The 20,375-nt window shown below is 35.1% G+C and overlaps 1 protein-coding gene across 4 annotated transcripts in view; it reads right to left on the bottom strand.

Moving 5' to 3' along the window:
* LOC115217114 overlaps positions 1-20,375 on the bottom strand; it is a 295,576-nt gene that overhangs the window by 111,578 nt on the left and 163,623 nt on the right. For all 4 annotated transcript variants that reach the window (XM_036507465.1, XM_036507464.1, XM_029786713.2 and 1 more), the window contains 2 exons: positions 4,630-4,731; positions 2,386-2,502 (listed from right to left, as the gene is read on the bottom strand). In XM_036507465.1, the coding sequence (XP_036363358.1) occupies positions 2,386-2,502; positions 4,630-4,731 (219 nt within the window). The remainder of the gene's footprint in view (positions 1-2,385; positions 2,503-4,629; positions 4,732-20,375) is intronic.

The raw sequence follows: 20,375 nt of genomic DNA, 5'->3' as shown, positions 1-20,375 counted from the left end.
TCGCTTTGGGATAGAATGCTTAGATAACTAACTGAAATATAATTAAACTTTGGCTGTATTTACAACCCACTAATTTTGATTGCAATAATGACTTGATAACATTGTCAATAAATTATTTAAATGGTTCCTACTGTATGTATGTGTATATATATATATATATATATATATAAAATAACATAAATAATATATAAATATATGTATATATACAAACATATATGTACATACCTACATATATATGTATATATACATGCATATATGGGTACAGGACATCAAAAAAACGTTGAACACAATGAGGAACGAAAACATAAAAACAAAAACATAGAAACGAAATTTTTGAACAGCGGAAAAAACCCCCAGAGAAACGAAACATACAACATAAAGAATATTCTCCTTCTTCAGTTGTCCCTGTTTCAACTACTCCACGTGTGAGCCAAAACTTTTGCAATATATTTGTTGCTTATTTGCTTTATATAAACATTAGTAGACATTCAAATAACTATACAGACTATATAGACCCCGCTAATGGCAGAGTTATTTCTTTGCTTATCTACTTTGTTAATTATACGGGCAATATCTTTGGTATATAACTTAAGAAACAGCCATAAACAACTGGAATTCTTCCATATACGTTCTTTCAGTGGCTGTGTGGTAAGTAGCTTGCATATGAACTACATGGTTCCGGGTTCAGTCCCACTGCGTGACACCTTGGACAAGTGTCTTCTACTATAGCTTCGGGCCAACCAAAGCTTTGTGAGTGGATTTGGTAGACGGAAACTGAAAGAAGCCTGTCGTATATATGTATATATATATATATATATATATATGTATGTATGTGTGTGTGTATATGTCTGTGTGTTTGTGCTTCTCCCCCTAACATCGCTTGACAACTGATGCTAGTGTGTTTACGTCCCTGTAACTTAGCGGTTCGGCAAAAGGGTCCGATAAAATAAGTACTAGGCTTACAAAGAATAAGTCCTGGGGTCGATTTACTCGACTAAAGGCAGTGCTCCATCATGGCCGCAGTCAAATGACTGAAACAAGTAAAACAGTAAAAGAGTATATACTTTTAAATGAATTTCAAATATTCCTATCTGTACATGTCTTTTGCATATCTTTGGCTGTTCTGCAAAAATTATTGCCCAATTTCAGTTACTGTGTACATGCAGTACATTGTCTGTATCAAAATATCAAAAATTTCATCTGGACATTTTGGTTCCTGTCGTAAAAGTAATTTGTTAATGAATTATACTTTTCATTTTCTATTCTATTCTTTTATCTTTCATCTCTTACTTGTTTCATTCATTAGCCTAGGGCAATGATGGGGCAGTGCCTTGAAAAAGTTTTAGTCAAATGAATCGAGACCAGTACTTATTTACTTTTTTAAAGCCTAGTACTTATTTTATTGGTCTCTTTTGCCAAACTGCCAAGTTATGGGGATGTAAACATACTAACACCAATTGTCAATTGGAGGTGGGAGACAAACACAGACACAAGGACAAGCACACACACATTCACACACAAGCACACACAAATATATAAAATAGGATTCTTTCTGTTAGTCTTTGGTCGGCCTGAGGCTGTAGTAGAAGATATTTGCTCAAGGTGCCATGCAGTGGAACTGAACCCAGAACCACGAGGTTGGGAAGCAAGCTTCTTACTGCACAGCCATGACTCTGAAATAATATATATCATCTTCTATATTATATTACATATTATAGTATACTTTAAATACTGTGAGCACTGAGATCCTCACTGACAAGTCTCTAATTTGTTTTATGGCTATTCTCTTTAAGTCTATTGTGTTAGGCAGTCAAATGTTGTGCTAACCACCACACCAAAGTGTAATGGTTAGAACAGCTATACAGCTACAACAGGTATAGTGTTTGCATCTTGCAACGTTTTCCCTGCTTCTTTTTACATTTAGAGATGTATAATCCTCCTTTAAAGTGCATCTTTTATGCTGCCATGGGTTGGACAATTTGTTAGGATCCAGCAAGTCAGAAGACTGCATCTTGTGCTAATGTCTGCTTTGGCATGGTTTCAAATGTCAACCACTTTACAGAGTGCACTGAGAACTTTTTCATAGCACCAACACTACTAGTAAGATGGCTGTAGTTATAAAAAGCATATATTGTAAATATGCCTTTTTTATAAATACATTGAAGACAAACATATATCTAAATGTTTACCTACTTACCTATCTATCTCTGGAAACTTATTTCTATTTACCTTTAGTTACCTTTTGTAACTTACTTCAATAAACCTACTCTTCATTTATTTTTATATAAATACATTGATTACCCTAACAATGGTTGAACAATCCTATGGGCTGTTAATATAGAAAGGAGAGAGGAAGTAAAATCATAGAAAATACAAATTACTCACTTGGACACAAGTTACATGTCTTAGGACATATGACTGGAACATTGGAGTATTTAGCACAATATTCTTTTTTGTAATATTTTCCACACTGATAATGCTCTTTGCCTCGAGAACAGTCCACTGTAAAAATCAAGAATTTGTTTCATAGAGAAGGCAAAACCTCACCTCTATCTCAGAAGTGGTATCATTTCAAATTTAGTAAGAAAGTTCAATGAGAAATACAAAAAAAAATGTAGGTAGGGTCTCTTCAGGTGTGATAAATGCATATGTGACATAAATAACAAAAGAGCTGGATATGGTGAAAGAGTAGTTGTTAGTATAAGGAAGGGGACAAAAAAGTTGGGGGAACATGTTCATTCTGATTCTTTGTGTAGAGTTAGACTTCAGAAAGGAGGTGTGAGATGTGTGGTACCAAATGTTATGGAATAGGGACATGGACACTGAGTGTGGAAGATCTGCTTCAGAGATTGGAAAGAAATGACACATGCATGATGTATGGAATGTGTAACATTAATCCACATGAAAGATTGTGCACAGCTGAGTTGAGAATGTGTCTGGTGGTTGAAGAAACCAGCTGATGTATGCAGCAGAGACAAATGTTCTAGTTCTAGTCAAGTGATATGAATGGATAATGACTTGTATACAAAAATGTAATGTGTACTGGTAGAAAATGATGATACAGGTAAGAGAAGAATGAGGAAGATGTGGGAAATGTTAGTAAAACCAGTTCTTAAGATGTTTAGTCTAATGGATGCTTAATTGAAATAGTATTAAGCATCATACTAGCATCTATTCAGTCTACAATGGCAAAGAAAATCACATTGAAACAGTGATAATAAAAGTGACAAGTGGTGATAATGATGATTAGATATATTTTGCTTTAAATATCCATTCTAAGATATAGGGACTTATCAGTAGAATATAATAAGAAAATTTCTGGCGACTTCTTTAGTTTTTCTAAGAAATAATAACCTCACCGCCACTACCACCACCACTGCCATCCCTCCTACTGTAGTATATATGAGGGACCAAAGATATCGCTTCAGTATATTAAATGTCTGAGATATCTAAGAGTTGTTTTTTGTAGACAGCTAAGTTATTACTGTGAGCTTGTCAGAAAGAGAACCATTTACGTAATCTGAGGTAGTTAGGTTATTCGATATACATGAAGTACATCAGGTAATCTGATATTATAGCTAATGTAAATCTTGATTACCAGTAGCTCATTAGTTATCAATGCCTTTTGGTATTAGTAGTCTTTCATATATCCCTATATTATTCAAGTATCTTTATTCTGTTTTCATCACCGTCATTATTCTTTAATTTCTGCCTTCCATTTTGGCATGGGTTGAATGGTTTGACAGGAGCTGGCCAGGCAGAAGACGGCACCAAACTTCTGTGTCTGTTTTGGCATGGCTTTTATGGTTCAATGCCCTTCCTAACACCAACCTCTTAGCAGATGGGACTGAGTACTTTTTACATGGCAAGGTTAGTTTTGGCATGGTTTTTACAGCTGGATGGTTACCCTTCCAAATGCCAACCACTTCAGAGTGTGGACTGGATGCTTTTTATGTGGCAAAAGCACTGACTGGGTCATCAAGTAACTTGCAAGAGAAAGATCCTTTGAGAAAACAGGGGGCATTGGAGGAGGTAATCTTGTGTCAGATGACGAAATGTTAGACTGTGACAGTGATAGAAAGAGATGTCTTGCACTTAATGTCGACACAACAGTTATAACTAAAATAATTTGTCAGTCTGCCTCATGCTCCAGGTGGACAAAATCTGAGTGGCATTGCCCTGGAGGATGGTGAAGGAGACATGCTGGAATAGCCATTCTGACTCATGGGCTTGCACTTGTGGATAGCACCTCTGTCCTGATAACTATGAGCAGGGATGTAGTCCAGCGGGTCACCACTACCCCAAGCTCTACCATAAATCTGTCAGAGGGTGGCCACTACTTAGACATCTTGCCTTTCTTGGCATAATGAGTGACAAAACATGGGATTGGGTGGCCAATTGATTACCCAGTCTTGCTTTACATAGTTTAGATGAGGAAAGAGAGAGAGAGATAGTGAGAGAGAGACAGACAGAAACAGAGAGAGAGAGAGAGAGAGAGAGAGAGAGAGAAAGAGAGAGAGAGAGGAGAGTGAGTGAGAGAGAGAGAGAGTGGGAGAGAGAGAGCAGGAGAGAGAGAGAGAGAGAGAGAGAGGGAGGAAAGACAAAAAGGAAAAGATAAAATATATTTACTTTCACATTGTGGTCCATGATAGATCTGGTTATGATAACATTTGCAATTACAACTATCACCAATCCTCGAACCACCATTCAGACAAACCTTTCCTTTACAATCTGAAAGTAAATGAGAAAGTTTTTGTGAATTAATATATTACATTACTGAATTATGTCAGAAATCAAATTTAAATTATAATGAATTTGTTAGGTATTGAGACATTGAAATCATTAGCACATAAGACATAATGCTTAGGAAATTACTTAATTCAAGGTTGCAGAACTCTAAACACTAGTTTATATATTTCTTATTGAAGGACAAAGAAGTGTACTTTATAAAATATCTTCTCACCAATGAGTTTTGTAGAGCCTGTACATGATTTATATGGTCGGTTATAAGAGTAAGCACTGTTTCCTCTGAAAAATAAAAAACATTTAAAATAATTAATTTTCTGAAATTTGAAAGAAGGTAATATTCAGTATAGTAATATTCAGTATAAGACAATATCTTGTGATTTTCTATTTCATATACATGAAAAAAACCCACTTAAAATGTTATACAAGAAAATAAGAAATTTCTCTCAGGTAGAAGGATCAGTTGGTTTAAAAGAACCACTAGAAGAATAAGTTGCTGTAATAGAAGTACCAGTTAATCCTACAGAGGAACCACATAATTTTGGGTTCAGTCCCACTACATGGCATGTTTAGCAAGTGTCTTCTACAATAGCCTCAAGCTTACCAAAGCCTTGTAAGTGGAATTGGTAGATGGAAAGAGAAAGAAGTCTGTTGTGTGTGTATGTGAGTATGGAGGTGCAAAGGCCCAGTGGCTAGGGCAGCAGACTCGCTGTCATAGGATTGCAGTTTCGATTCCCAGACTAGGTGTTGTGAGTGTTTATTAAGCGAAAACACCTAAAGTGCCACAAGGCTCTGACAGGGGGTAGTGGTGAACCCTGCTGTACTGTTTCACCACAACTTTCTCTCACTCTTTCTCCCTGTTTCTGTTCTACATGTATTTCTAAGGGGCAGTGTTGTCACACTCTGTGTCACATTGAATGTCTCCAAGAACTATGTTAAGAGTACATGTGTCTGTGGAGTGCTCAGCCAGTTTCATGTTAATTTCATGAGCAGGCTGTTCTGTTGATAGGATCAACTGGAACATTCATCATTGTAACTGAAAGAGTGCCATGATATATATATATATATATATATGTATATATGTAGACATATGTGTGTGCAAGTGTTTGTCCCTGACCACTACTTGACAACTTTAATATAAATATTCTTCATCAAAGAATTTTCTGTATTTATTAATGAAGAAATGGCATTTGTAAAAATCCATCGACATGTAGGAAATGAAAGGAAAAGTGTAGTATGCTCAAGTTATACATGAAAAGAAATGGAAGGTAAAGATGAACAATAATATATTTAGTAAGGAATTCATTATCTTTTCACTTCTCTTATAGACAAAACAATATTTATGAAACTTGTATATGAACTGGCCACTTACTCATCCCAGGATGAAAAAGCATACAATGTGTTGGAGAAATCAAAAACTTAAGAGTATGTGACTACTCTAGTTTCTTAAGGATAATTTTTTTTTTTTTACTTTCACCTTTAAGTATAAAGAATATAAAGTAATGTCCATGGCCTTTGCAAGCTTTCTTGTAAAAGAGAGAGTATTTTCGATAAGTTCAGTTTCAATTCTTGCATGTTAACCTATTTTGAGAAAACCTGGGCAGCAAGACAGTTCAAGATGTTTATAATTCTGAGGATAAAAGTTTGGGAAAATATTTAGAGCAGATTTTTGAATGCTGAAAGATAGTAAGGAGAAAACAGCAGAAAGAGGAGTTGTGTGGGTGTGGATGAGGTATGGTAGATATTTTTTACATATTTTACAATATCAATGGAGCAGGAGTCATTACAATGATTGGAGATGAGTAAGAGGACACAGAAAATGTACCTGCTGGTAGTTATAGAGGGTTTGTCAGTTTGGATAACCTTAATTTTGAATGTCCCCAAGATTTATTTTAGATATGATTGTGTATAGAGGTTTAAATAACTTTTAAGAACATTCAGGTACCTATTCAGAAATAGAGGTAGATGAGGTTAGAGATCAAAGTGACTGAAACTTTGAATAAATATTAACTTCAAAGTTTGGCTTGAGGCCAGCAATTTTGAGGAAGTGGGCAAATCAATTACATCAACCCCGAAAGGATGAAATGCTAAGTTGGCCTCAGTAGAATTTGAATTAAGAACATAATGGTGGACAAAATGCTGCTAAACATTTTGCCCAGCATGATAACAATTTTGTCAGCTCACTGCTATGATAGATATAAATATTAAAGAAATATTTCATCTACAAAGATATTAACATTATTAGAAAAAATTATAATTCCTCTCATGTGTCTGTAAATTTTCCTTAAGTTTATGTGACAAATAGTTTTATTACTAACATGAAATCAATAGCTGTGTGATCACTAGGATTGCTAGATGTAGTGTCCATATCTCCCTCAGCATACCCTTCAAAGAAAGACACATTAGATGTAGTGAGGTGTACAATAGCTAAAAAAGGGACTAGTTTGTCATGACTGGAATACACTTCATCACAAGTGAAGAGTTGAAGGTTTTTCCACTCAACAACGAAACCAAAGCAGGTGGAAATTAAAAGGTGCAAGGGTGGTAAATATAGAGAGAGCAGAACTTCCCAACCAAAACCCAATAATTTCTGGTATGTCTGGAAAGAAGAGTGTGGTCTGGCTTTGTTGTAATGAAAGACAATGTCCTTACAATTAGAGAGTGGTAGATACTTCAAGTGGATTGTTGTGTTTAATTTGTCCATTGGAACAGTACACATCCAAAGTATTGTTAGTCATGTATATGGGAAGAAGCTTGTAAAAGATAATGCTCTTCTGCTCTTCCACTAAATTGAAAGCATAGCCATCTGTGTGTGACCTCCTGCTTTAGCAGTTATTTGTGTTGGTTCACTTGACTTCCCTCATGATCTTTTGCACTTCACATTGTTATAGATGTCCCATTTTACATCCTGTGTTATCATTCCCTTGGAAAAAGGATAGTTTTCTTCATATTTCTACCATGAATCACCAATGGAAATCCATTGGCCAAGTTTACTTTCATTCAATTCATGTGGGACCAAAACACTGAACCTGCTCACATCACCAAGTTGATGCAGATGGTTTGTATTGAAGACTTAGTTTGGATATTTAGGGATTATCTGCAATCATCCTTGTCATATAATGGGTGTTGATATTGCTTGTAAATCTCAGTTGGCTGGCCAGAATGAGGTGCATTTTGAGCCACGAAATGTCTGGAATGCAAACTTGGAAACTATTTCTGACACATACATTCAGTACCTGCATATTTTCCATACACAGCATATATCTTCCTGAACGATTCTACTGCTTTTGTTGCCATTTCTTAAAATAAAAATACATGAAGTGTTGATAATGTTTAGTTCAGTCCTCCATTTTCAGAGTGATCTCAAGCACACTAAATACAACTTGTCTGATTGCCAACTTGTGACAAAGTATGTGGAAGCATCAAGTCTCTAATGAGTGGTGATGTGCAAGAGACAAACTTAAGGTAGCTACTTACTGGAGGGCCTCAAGTTTAATGTCAAGAAAAACCAAACATACATTTTGGCCAAACACCAAAATGCAATAATATAAAGAGATTGAAAGCATTGACTTACCCTGGACCATAGTTACATGCATACAATCTTCCTACACCCTTGCATTCAGCGTATCCACAACCAATAGCAGCAGAGCTTGCCCAGACCATCTGTAAAATTGAAAATATACTTAAAACCTTATATCCACCATCCAAGTAATACATACATCTAAGTAATACATACAGTTTAGTCTAGGGAACTCTAACTTCCCACATACTCTCTTTCATCATGTTCACCACATTTACATTGATATACTTCATTAGATCTTTCTTTATGAAGGTAAAATATGTCTAAATCTATGAGAATTTGTGGGGTGTCAATAAAATGGATATTGTTGCTATTATGCAAAAGTGTTTTAAGTCTTAAGCATAGCTTTTCCAGAAAAGGGAAAAATAGTTTCACCATTCCATAGTAAAATTGTTGTACTACACTTTGACAATTGTTGATATCTTGGCATCTGAATCAGCTGGAGATACAATAGTTTGACCAAAAGAACTGGCTATTGCAAGCAAAAATAAATATTGAAAAAAATGCATTTCACCAAATTTGGACATACAACAGTTTAACATAATAGCAACTATATATAAGTTGGAAAAATCACTTTTGAAATACTGAAAATTCTAATTACAATTCAGATGTTTCAGAATAAAATATTTGATCCTGAATAACTGTAAAGTCTTTTTCTTCTAAAATATCTTGATAACTTCTGGTCTTTTCTCTTTTTATCTTTTACCAAAGTGTGACATCTTTTTTTATCTAGAATACAACTATTTATTTTCCACAATACTCAGGCATTTTAATAAGCTTGGATGTATAAAATAGATTATTCTTACCTGTGTGTAATGTCCTACTTTATGAAATACATTTTTTTTGTTATAGGAGAAATCTTTTATTTCCCCATACCAGCCGCTTACAGCATGTGACCAGTTTAGGTGTCCAAGAGCCAAATTTTGTCCAACATCAAATTTACCTAAAGAAAAATATTCAAAAGCATTTTAACAGTCAAATTCTGTATCGTTATGACTGAGCCAAATTTCTTTTCTTCCCTGTAATCATTAAATTATTGCTTTATAATGAAATTAAAAGTAAATGCATGTCAATCTAATTTTATGACTGTGAATGTGTTTGATCAACTGAGCTACTTGGCTCATTGAATTAGTATTTAAATGGTTTAGTATTCTTCTGATGCATGTACCCTTTATAGCAATGTCATACTGTGAGACAAGGCAGATTTTATATGACAGAGTATAATCATCTATGCATTAGTACAATAATATGTTCCTACATACATTCTGCATCACGTTAAGGGAAGTAGCTCATGAGAGATAGAAGAAGGAGTAGAGAGAGAGAGAGAGAGAGAGAGAGAGAGAGAGAGAGAGAGAGAGAGAGAGAGTGAGAGAGAGAGAGAGAATAGGAGATAAAGAAAGAAGGAAAAATGAGATGACAATGAAAAATTGATGATTATTCTTGGTTGTTGCCTGTCATGACTATTGTTTGTAGTTGGTAGTTATGTTAGTGGTGGCAGTAAAAATGACATTACTCAATGACAATTACTTGCACAAACGTGCAAGTGTTACATCATACTGTATTTCATTTAGATTTCAGTCCATGCACAAAATATATTGTTCAGAGTAATTCCTTACTACTTAGAAAAGACTACCCCACAATCATCAGCACCTTCATTAGTTAACACCCTATTGGCCAAATAACTCCAACAAATTATTAGTGAATGCACACACACACACACACACGTACACACACACACACACACACACACACACACACACACACACACACACACACACACACAGAGGTCTTGCTGTGTGATAAGGAGCTTGCTTCGCAACCACATGGTTCTGGGTTTAGTCTCACTGCATCGCAACTTAGACAAATGTCTTCAGCTAAAGCCTCAGACTGACCAAAACTTCGAGTGGATTTGGTAGTTGGAAACTGAAAGAAGTTCGTCATATATGTGTGTATATATATATATGTGTGTGTGTGTGTGTGTGTGTGTGCGTAGAAATAATTGAGATTCAGTTGAATTAGGTACTTAAGTTGGAGCACCAAGTCAGTGCAGTATTATCTGTACAACTCAAAGTAAGGTGAATAAAATCAGAATAAGCAGCAGGATATCAAGAGGTGATGTCGTATGACTGTTTCAAGCAGCTCCATTTAATTGAACAATGCAATCATTACATCAATTTAAATGCAGGGCTATCCTTAGTTGGACACATTAATATAATTTTACTCAAATTCTCAAATAGAGCAAGAAGAGGGAGAAAGTCCATGTTGCTACTAATGTAACTCAGAATATGCTACACTTCTAAGGACTGTATGAAGTTTGTTTGGGTCAAAGCTTGTAAATGATTGTGGTTCACTTTTAATTTATTAGTCTTTTTTTTTATCAACTATCAAATCTAAGGCTAGAAGACAGTGTCTGTTTAGAATGGATAGACAGAGTGAGTTTACATTTAATAGTTGGGTATGGTCATAAATCATGTCGGGATTTTAGGAAATGTATAAGTAATTGTCTATAAGGAGGCTGGGTAGGGGAAGACACTAAATCAAGATGTTAATTACCAGTTAAAGGGGCAAGATGCTAATAAAACCTATGATGTTAATACAGAGGAAATTATCATGGGGTACAATGGATGAATGTATATAAACAATATTGTCATGTTGTATGAAGATAAAATTTAAGATTATTAAAAATGATATTCTAACCAGAATAGATAAACTGTGTATATATACCAATTTTCAATATTAGAAAGGGAAGATTACATAGAATTAGTTTAATATTCATACCTGTACTTAATTATTTACTTATAAGATGGTTTCTAGAAAGATTGCTCTGGGTATTTACTTATGGAATACTGGGACGATAAATCATGCTATCTTTATATTAGTTATAAGCTAAGATTCAGAGAAAAAAACCCAGAAAAATAAGTTGTGCACAGATACATACACATATTTAACTATATGCACACGTGCAAATATACACAAATATATGTACTTTATTATGGATATGTTATAATTATCTCTTCTAGACTTGTGTAGCTTATATTTCGCTTTAAGAACATTAGCAATTTAGAAGAGACAAGAGGTTAGTAGGTAAAGATATCAAAATAAGAAAACACAATAATAAGAAATTATAGAGAAAAGTAAGAAAATATATATAACTTATTATATATAATAGTTGAGGGTAAGTTCACATCATATATGATACCAAAATTAATTTGAGTATGTGTCCAACTAATTAAGAAATTCTATTTATTTATGCAGCTGAGGATTGCATTGTTTAATTAAATGGAGCCGCTTGTAATGGTCATACTGTATCACCTCTTGATATCCTGTTGCTTATACTGATATATATATATATATCAGTATAAGCAACCCATGCTAGCATGAAAAACGGATGTTAAACGATGATGATGATGATGATGATGATGATGATTATGATATATATATGTGTATATGTATGAGTGTGTGAATGCATGTGTGTGTGAATGCATGTGTGTGTGCATATATGTGTGTGTGTGTGTGTGTGTCTGTCTGTGTCTGTGTGGTTGTCCTCAGTACTGTTTGACAACTGATTGTGGTGTATTTACATCACTGTAACTTAGTTGTTCAATAAAATACACCTATAGAATAAGTACCAGGTTTTGTGAAAAGCACTGGAGTCAATTCATTCAATTAAAAATTCTTGAAGGTGGCACCCCAACGTGGCTACAGTCTGATGATTGGAACCAGTAAAAGATTAAAGATGCATATATAGACATATAATTCTTAGTAAGTAGGAAAGCAGACAAATCACAAATCCCTTCAGGTAGATGGCCCTGCTTGATCTGTAGAAAAAGTGTAGGTAGAAACTCCATAAGATATATCTGATGTGAGCTATGGACACATAAGAGGTACAGCAATATCATAAGAAGGTTGTTAACTGGGAAAATAGCTTTTATCTGTGGAAAATGCACTGGTACAATAAACATCGAAAATATGTAGCCGATAGCTTCTGCTATATAGGTGACCAAGTTAATAATGGAGGTGGATGCTCCGAGAGTGTAGCTGTGAGAATAAGAATAGGCTGGGTAAAGTTCACAGAGCTACCTCTACTGACAACAAAAGGCAGATTGCATGATGCCTGTGTGCAAACAGCTATGCTACACAGCAGTGAAACATGAGCTGTGACAGCCAAGGACATGCATAGGCTTGAAAGAAATGAAGGCAGCATGCTTCACTGGAGGTGCAATATCAGCGTGCATGTTCAAAAGAGTGTAAGCATCTTGAGAGAAAAGTCAGGCATAAGAGGCATCAGATGTGGTGTACAAGAGAGATGACTGCACTGGTATGGTTATGTGATGCATATGGACAATGACAGCTATGTAAACAAGTGTCAGTCTCTAACTGTAGAGGGAACCTGTGGTAGAGGTAGACCCAGGAAGACATGGGCCCCACAGAAGCAATAACTTGTGACCAAAATCTTTAGTGATATGCTGTGTTTGAGAAGACCTGTCAAACCAAGTGAAATCATAGCCAAGCTTGATGCAGGTGTCACATAACTAGTATCCATACTGGTGGTATATAAAAGGCATCTTTTGATTTCTGAGTCTCATGGAGGCAAACTGGCTGCTGCTAGTGACACATGAAAAGCTACTCTCAAGTACTGGGCCTCACGGAGGCAATGACTAAGAGCTTTGGCAGTATATTGTGCTTGAGAGGAAGACCCATCAAGCCAAGTAACATCACAGTCGTGGCAGATACCAGGGTTATGCAAATGCCTCCCATGTTGGTGACACTTAAAAGCACCCATTACACTCTCGGAGTGGTTGGTATTAGGAAGGACATCCAGCAGTAGAAACCATGCCAAATCAGATTGGAGTCTGGTGCAGCCTTCCAGCTTGCCAGCCCTGGTCAAACTGCCCAACCCATTCCAGCATGGACAACAGACACTAAATGATGATATATATTATATATATTGTCCACAGATGAGATCCAGAGATCTTCAGTATAGAAGACACTTAGTAGTGCTCAAAAAATTCGAATTTAGTTTCCAATGTCTCTACAGGGGATCGATTTCACAAGATAAAGAATGACTGTAAGAGGGACAGAATTGAGAAGATATAAAGTCAATTATGTAGATAAACAAATTAGATGCATTAATTATATTAAATATATAAGAATATACATAATAGTTTGGGTATGAAATACAAAGTATGTATATTTGTATACATGCCAAAGAAGAGAAAGCAAAAGGTGGAGAATTTCAGATGACAAACTTTTAAGTATAAATGTATAGATATTTATATTAATAGGTCCAAATTACACAAAGCACTCATTTGTACTCTGTTATTTGGACCCATTAATATAAATATCTATACATTTATACTTAAAAGTTCATCATCTGAAAGTTTTCACATTGAATTCAGTTGATCGCACTTAGAGACACAGCCTGCTTGATTGGAGGCAGTTGCTTATGACAGGACCTGATGAAAGGTGTGCTTGAGGACTCTGTCCCTGCGATCCTCCCAAGAGTAAGTGGATGAAGAAGATGAGATGAGATTTCCCAAAATATATTTTATATTACATTCTTTCCATGGTGGTTTGGCAGAATTGTCTGAGTGCCTCACAGTATTTAGTTATGTCTCTTTACATTCTGTTTTCGAATCCTGCCAAGATCAGCTTTGCTGTTCATCATTTTGAGGTTAATAAAATAAAATAAAATACCAGCAAAATACTTGTGCTAATGTATTCCAAAACCCCGCTTTCCTGATTAATTCTGGTCTTATGCTTATATTAGAAACCATTGTATATTTTATTAATTTTGAATAAAACAGTGATATGCATTGAAATGAAATTTTCTGAAATCCATTTTCAAAAAGAAATGCCTTACAATATTAAATAATTTATATTCTTACCAGGTATTATTCGTCGATATCCATCGTCATGATCAAACTTGCAATTTTCTGCCCATTTCTGAGCAACATATTCCAAGTCATTATCCCAGTACTGAAAATATAGACAAATAATGTGAAATTTTCAACAACAAGACAATAAATAGAAAATGTATTGCGAATCTTGTTCACTTTTGTAAATGTAAAAGCACAGAATATAATGGGTAGTAGCTTCAGCTATATTAAGAAATCATACATCCATGTAATTCAATAATGCATATATATATATCTAAACTACAAACAGTATATCTAGGTAGTAAACATTATAATGATCCCTTATTTATGTAAGATAATTGCAGCAAGTAGAGATACCAAGATGTCACCCATGAAACTACTAACAATGCTCAATGATGGTTATCTTTGGCTATTGGATGAGAGCGAATATTTACGTTTACAGCATGAGCTGGCTATACAATGATAATAATAATAATAATAATAATAATAATAATAATAATAATAATAATAATAAAAATAATAATAATAATAATAAAAATAATAATAATAATAATAATAATAATAATAATAATAATAATAATAATAATAATAATTATAATAATTGCCTAATAATTGACATAGCAGTACCAGGAGATCAACATATCATCATGAAAGGAAAAGAAAAAGTTTATAAATATGGAGTCCTGAAAATTGAGATCGCTAATGTGTGGCAACTACGAGAGTCGAACATAAAGGTTATTGCTTTTGTCATCAGAGCATTGGGTTCAATACCACCCAATCTGAAAAAAATAATTGAATATCGTAGAAATACCCTACAATCTAGATGTATTGCATAAGTCGGCATTACTTGGAACTGCATGCATATTGCATAAAGTACTGTCTGTCTGGGGTTCTTGTTGTAACTTGGTGAACAGTACAAACCCCCGGTAGATACAATATCTTCAATCAACAACCACACAATATTGTATACTGTGCGACGTCTATAATAATAATAATGATGATAATAATGATAATAATAATAATAATAATCATAATAATAATAATGATAATAATAATAATAATAATAATAATAATAATAATAATAATAATAATAATAAGACAGGGAAGAAAATACCTGCAGACTAATTAATTGTTAAAGACAGGGAAGAAAATACCTGCAGACTAATAGAGGTAAGCGTCCCCACTGATAAAAATGTATCTGTAAAGGAATTTGACAAACTTAGTAAATATAAGGACCTGGAAATCGAAATACAAAAGACGTGGAATCTTAAAACAAAAACTGTTCCTGTTATTGTAGGTACCCTAGGTATGATAAAAAAAGGATGTCAGAAACACCTAGACAATATCCCTGGAGAACCATGTCTCAAGGAAATCCAAAAGATTGTGCTAACAAGTACTGCCCACATCCTTAGAAAAACCCTATCAATGTAAATGTTTGTGTTTGTATTACATGGAGATATTTCTCTACTTCCCCTCCCCAAGCTTTCAGCTATATTTCAACAACTCTTAACCTTCACTTGCCCTAGGGTGCTGGGTGTGCCCCGGCAAGTGATTGCATCAAACATGCAGATTAAAAGTAAATGACAATAATAATAATAATAATAATAATAATAATAATAATAATAATAATAATAATTATAGTAATAATAACGATGATGATGATAATGATAATAAAAATAATCTTTTGTGCTATAGACACAAGGCCTGGATTTTGAGGGGAGGAGGATAATCGATCATATTGACTACAGTACTCAACTAGTACTTAATTTATTGACTCCAAAAGGATGAAAGGCAAAGTCGATTTCGGCAGAATAATAATAATAATAATAATAATAATAATAACAAAAGCTCAAAGACTACGAAGATTTGAGACAAAAGCTCAAAGAATACGAAGATTTGAGAAGAGAAACAAGTTTTACAAGCAAAATAAGCTGTTCACATCCAATGCCAAAAAATTCTACAGAGAAATAGGGAAGGAGAAAGTAACCGTTAAACACCCCCCTCCCATGGAAGAAGTTCAAAACTTTTGGAAAAGGATTTGGAGTGACGAGAAGACGTACAACATAAATGCAGACTGGATTATACAAACAGAAGGATCCTACCAAAATTTACAACAACAAGCATGGGAAGACATCACAATAGCAGACCTAAGAAAGGCACTCACGAAGGCCCATAATTGGAAATCCCCTGGTAAAGATAGGGTGCCGAATTTCTGGCTCTCATCGCTCCCATGCGCACACGGTAAGCTAGTTCAGCTGCTCAATGGAATTATGAGAGACCCAAAGAAAACACCTGAATGGTTAGCAAGTGGTATTACTTACCTACTACCAAAGAATAACGAAACCAAACTTCCAAAAAACTATCTGCCTATAACCTGTTTATCCACCACGTATAAAATCCTAACATCTATCCTGGTGGAGAAAACATATGCATTCATGGAGAAGAACGATATTTTCCCCATTGAACAAAAAGGGTGCCGCCGAGGCTCATAAGGATGCAAAGATCAACTGCTAATTAATCGTATGATCCTTGAGAACTGTCACAACAAACGCAGAAATCTCAGCTCCGCATGGATTGACTATAAAAATGCCTTCGACAGTATACCGTATTCATGGATCTTGAAATCGTTGGACATCTTCAAAATTTCCCCTGTGATTTCAAGCTTCCTGAAGTATAATATGGCGTTGTGGAATACGAATCTCCAATTATATCACTCTAATGGAGTACTTGCCTCAGAGAATATAAACATCAACTGTGGAATTTTTCAAGGTGACTCACTTTCACCTCTAATATTCTGCATAGCCCTAATACCCCTTACAAGTGAATTAAACAGAACAGGGTATGGGTATAAAATTGTCAATAAAAAAATAAACCATCTATTTTATATGGATGACTTAAAACTCTATGGTAAAGACGATAATGAACTTGAAGGCCTATTGCGCACTGTGAAAGCATTCAGTGATGACATCGGGATGGAGTTTGGGCTTGAGAAGTGTGCCAAGGCCACTTTCCAGAAAGGGAAAGTGAAGACCACAAATTCAGTCGTGTTAGATGTTGACACAGTCATAAGAGAGCTTGAGCAAGAACAACCTACAAATATTTAGGGATAAATGAAGGCTCTGGTATTCAGCATGCAAGCATGAAAGAGAAGATCAGGAAGGAATGTTATAGGAGAGTTCGAGCAGTCCTGAAATCTGAACTAAATGCACGTAACAAGGTGTTAGCTATAAATTCCTTAGCAGTTCCAGTTGTTACTTATAGCTACAATGTGTTGAACTGGAATATGAGTGAAGTAAAGAATATAGATAGGAAAATACGCAAGCTGCTGAGTTGTAATAGGATGCACTACCCAAAGGCAGACGTAGATCGCCTTTACCTCCCCAGAGCCCAAAGAGGTCGAGGCCTGATCCAATTTGAACTAGCTTACAAAACAACCACAATTGGACTGGCCAAATATCTTGAAATAACGAATGACTGGATGCTAAAGCTCGTGGAAAATCATGAGACGAAAGAAGCTTCATTCTATCATAATGGAAAGCAAAAAAATTGCTACTGATCTCGTGCAGGATACCCAAACTGAACAACCCGAGGGAAGTATGGCAACTATTGTTGCAAAGAAGGTGAAAATGATGGCAACGAAAAAAGTGCACGAGCAAATGGCTGGTAGGTGGGAGGAGAAACCTCTGCATGGCAAATATGTGGCTCGTAGCAAACAAACTGATGTTGACCAGAAGCAAACCCATCAGTGGCTACGGAGCTCAGGGCTAAAAGCAGAGAGCGAAGGTTTCATCCGGGCTGCTCAAGATCAAAGCCTATTAACCCGGAACTACCAGGCCAATGTGATGAAAAATGGAGCAGACCCAAACTGCCGATTCTGCAACGACATGATTGAAACAGTGGACCACCTAGTCTCTGGATGTAAAGTCTTAGCACCAGTGGAGTATAAATTAAGACATGACAGAGTTGGCCAATATCTACACTGGCTAATAAGTCGGCATTACAATATCAAAACTGCCGACAAGTGGTATAATCACCACCCTAAAGCTGTAACTGAAGGAGAAAATGTAACGATTCTGTGGGACTTTCCAGTACATATAGACCGAACCATCAAAGCCAATAAACCTGATATTGTTGTGAAAGACCAAAACAATAAAGTTTGCTTATTGATCGACATGAGCATCCCTTGCGATGATAATATCTCGGCGAAAGAATTTGACAAGCTCAGAAAATATAAAGACCTGCTGATTGAAATTGAGAAAATGTGGCATCTCAAGGCGGTTACAATACCAGTGATTGTAGGAGCACTAGGAATGATCAAGAAGGGAACCGAAAATTATATGAGAATGATCCCTGGCTTACCGCCCCTGCAAGAAGTGCAAAAGATTGTCTTAACTGGTACATCACACGTATTGAGAAGAGCATTGTCGATGTGAGAACTATTACTACCCATGTATTTTAATTTAACTTTATTTCTATAAAAAAAAATGAACGAACAAGTGAGTTTAGTTTAATGGCCTACCAATGTATTAGTATACATGAGTTTCTTTGCCCTAGGAGTCGGGAAGACACTCGGCAAGAAATGGAAGCAAATTTGAAAGAAGAAGAAAAACCCATAATAATAATGATAGTAATAATAATAATAATAATAATATAATAATAATAATAATAATAATAATAATAATAATAATGATAATAATAATAATAATGATCTCTCTATATATAAAACTGAGAATGTGTATCTGTCTGTCTATATGTTTCCCTAAAACTTGAGAACTACGCAACCAATTTCATTCAAATTTTACACATGTCTTACTTAGGGTCCATGTAGTTTCATGGGCAAAAAACATGTTCAACTTCTTGCCTAGAGCGAACCCATAGCAATATCATATCTTCTCTACTATTTCAGTATTACGTGTTAAAAGTGAAACAAAAACATTTCTCGATTTATGTCAGATTTTATGTCACTTTAACAATAAAAATTAGAGATAATAATAACAATTGAATTATATGTAGTAAGTAATAATTAAAATCAAACTAAAGTATAGTATAATATAATCATAACATAATAAAAGTAAAAATAGCAATTGGTATAAAATTGCATCAATTACTCGAACTTGAATAAGTGGTTTCACATGAATGGGAATAAATTAAAAATAAAATTAGTGTGCAGAAATGGAATAGTCCAGATGGAGCTGTGCACATACCGTTTACCACGGCTTTTACATTAGATTATCTGCTAATTAGCTAGCATTAAGTATCTATATGAAGTTTGGCTGTATGTAATGTCTGTTTTTTCGAACAGCCGCTCCTACTGAGTACTGCTGTTGGTTTATTTCTTATACATAAAGGACTATAGCTTCAACTGCATACTGCTTTTTGATTCACCGTAAGGTTTGTTATTATTATTACTGTTTAACTATTGTTATCACGTTTGTTGGTTCCTCGTCAGGGAAATGTTGTTGTGTTGCATTTGTTAAATAATTGTAAACCGTAACCCTCCCCCTTTGGGAGAAGGAGCTTTGGCTATTGTTTAAAAATTGAATTGTGTCCCTGTTTGGGGAAATTGACAATATTTTCACCGTTTATACGGAAGCATTTTTGTTAAAATGCCTTCGATAGAAGAAATGAATTACGCTGCAGCCATCAGCGGGCGCGAACTCATTAAAATTAAAATGGAAGAAATACAAACCTATTTCAGATTGATGACTGACAAAGACGGTGAATCTAGGATAACACCACCAAACAAAATTAAAAAATAAATTAAAGAAAAGACTATTGTCTATAAAGTATACAATGTAGAGAAAAAAAAGATTTGAACACCAGGAGGAAAGCACCATCGAAAAGTATCTTGGTGCAACAATGAAAGATATCTAACCAGATGCGGTAAATTCGCCACAATGGAAGCAAGGTTCGAGTCAACGGAGCATGCAAGGGAGTACTCGACTGGAACCTTGCAAAGTGGAAATATTTTATTTTTACCTTTATATCTGGGACGTAGGACATCCTGGATAAAAATTTAAAATGTCTCCCCAGAAGTAGAGGTAGGCTGGATTGTAACCACACTTCTATACAAGAAGGAGGACAAGATACAATTGATCGAAATTGCAAGAGACGGGCCTACAATTCCAGTCTGTTATATATTTTGAATATTGTTATCACTAGCGATATCA

This window comes from Octopus sinensis, linkage group LG11, assembly GCF_006345805.1.
Source record: "Octopus sinensis linkage group LG11, ASM634580v1, whole genome shotgun sequence".
Lineage (NCBI taxonomy): Eukaryota > Metazoa > Mollusca > Cephalopoda > Octopoda > Octopodidae > Octopus > Octopus sinensis.
The sequence above is the reverse complement of the archived record's forward strand: the minus strand, read 5'-3'. Positions and strand labels throughout refer to the sequence as shown.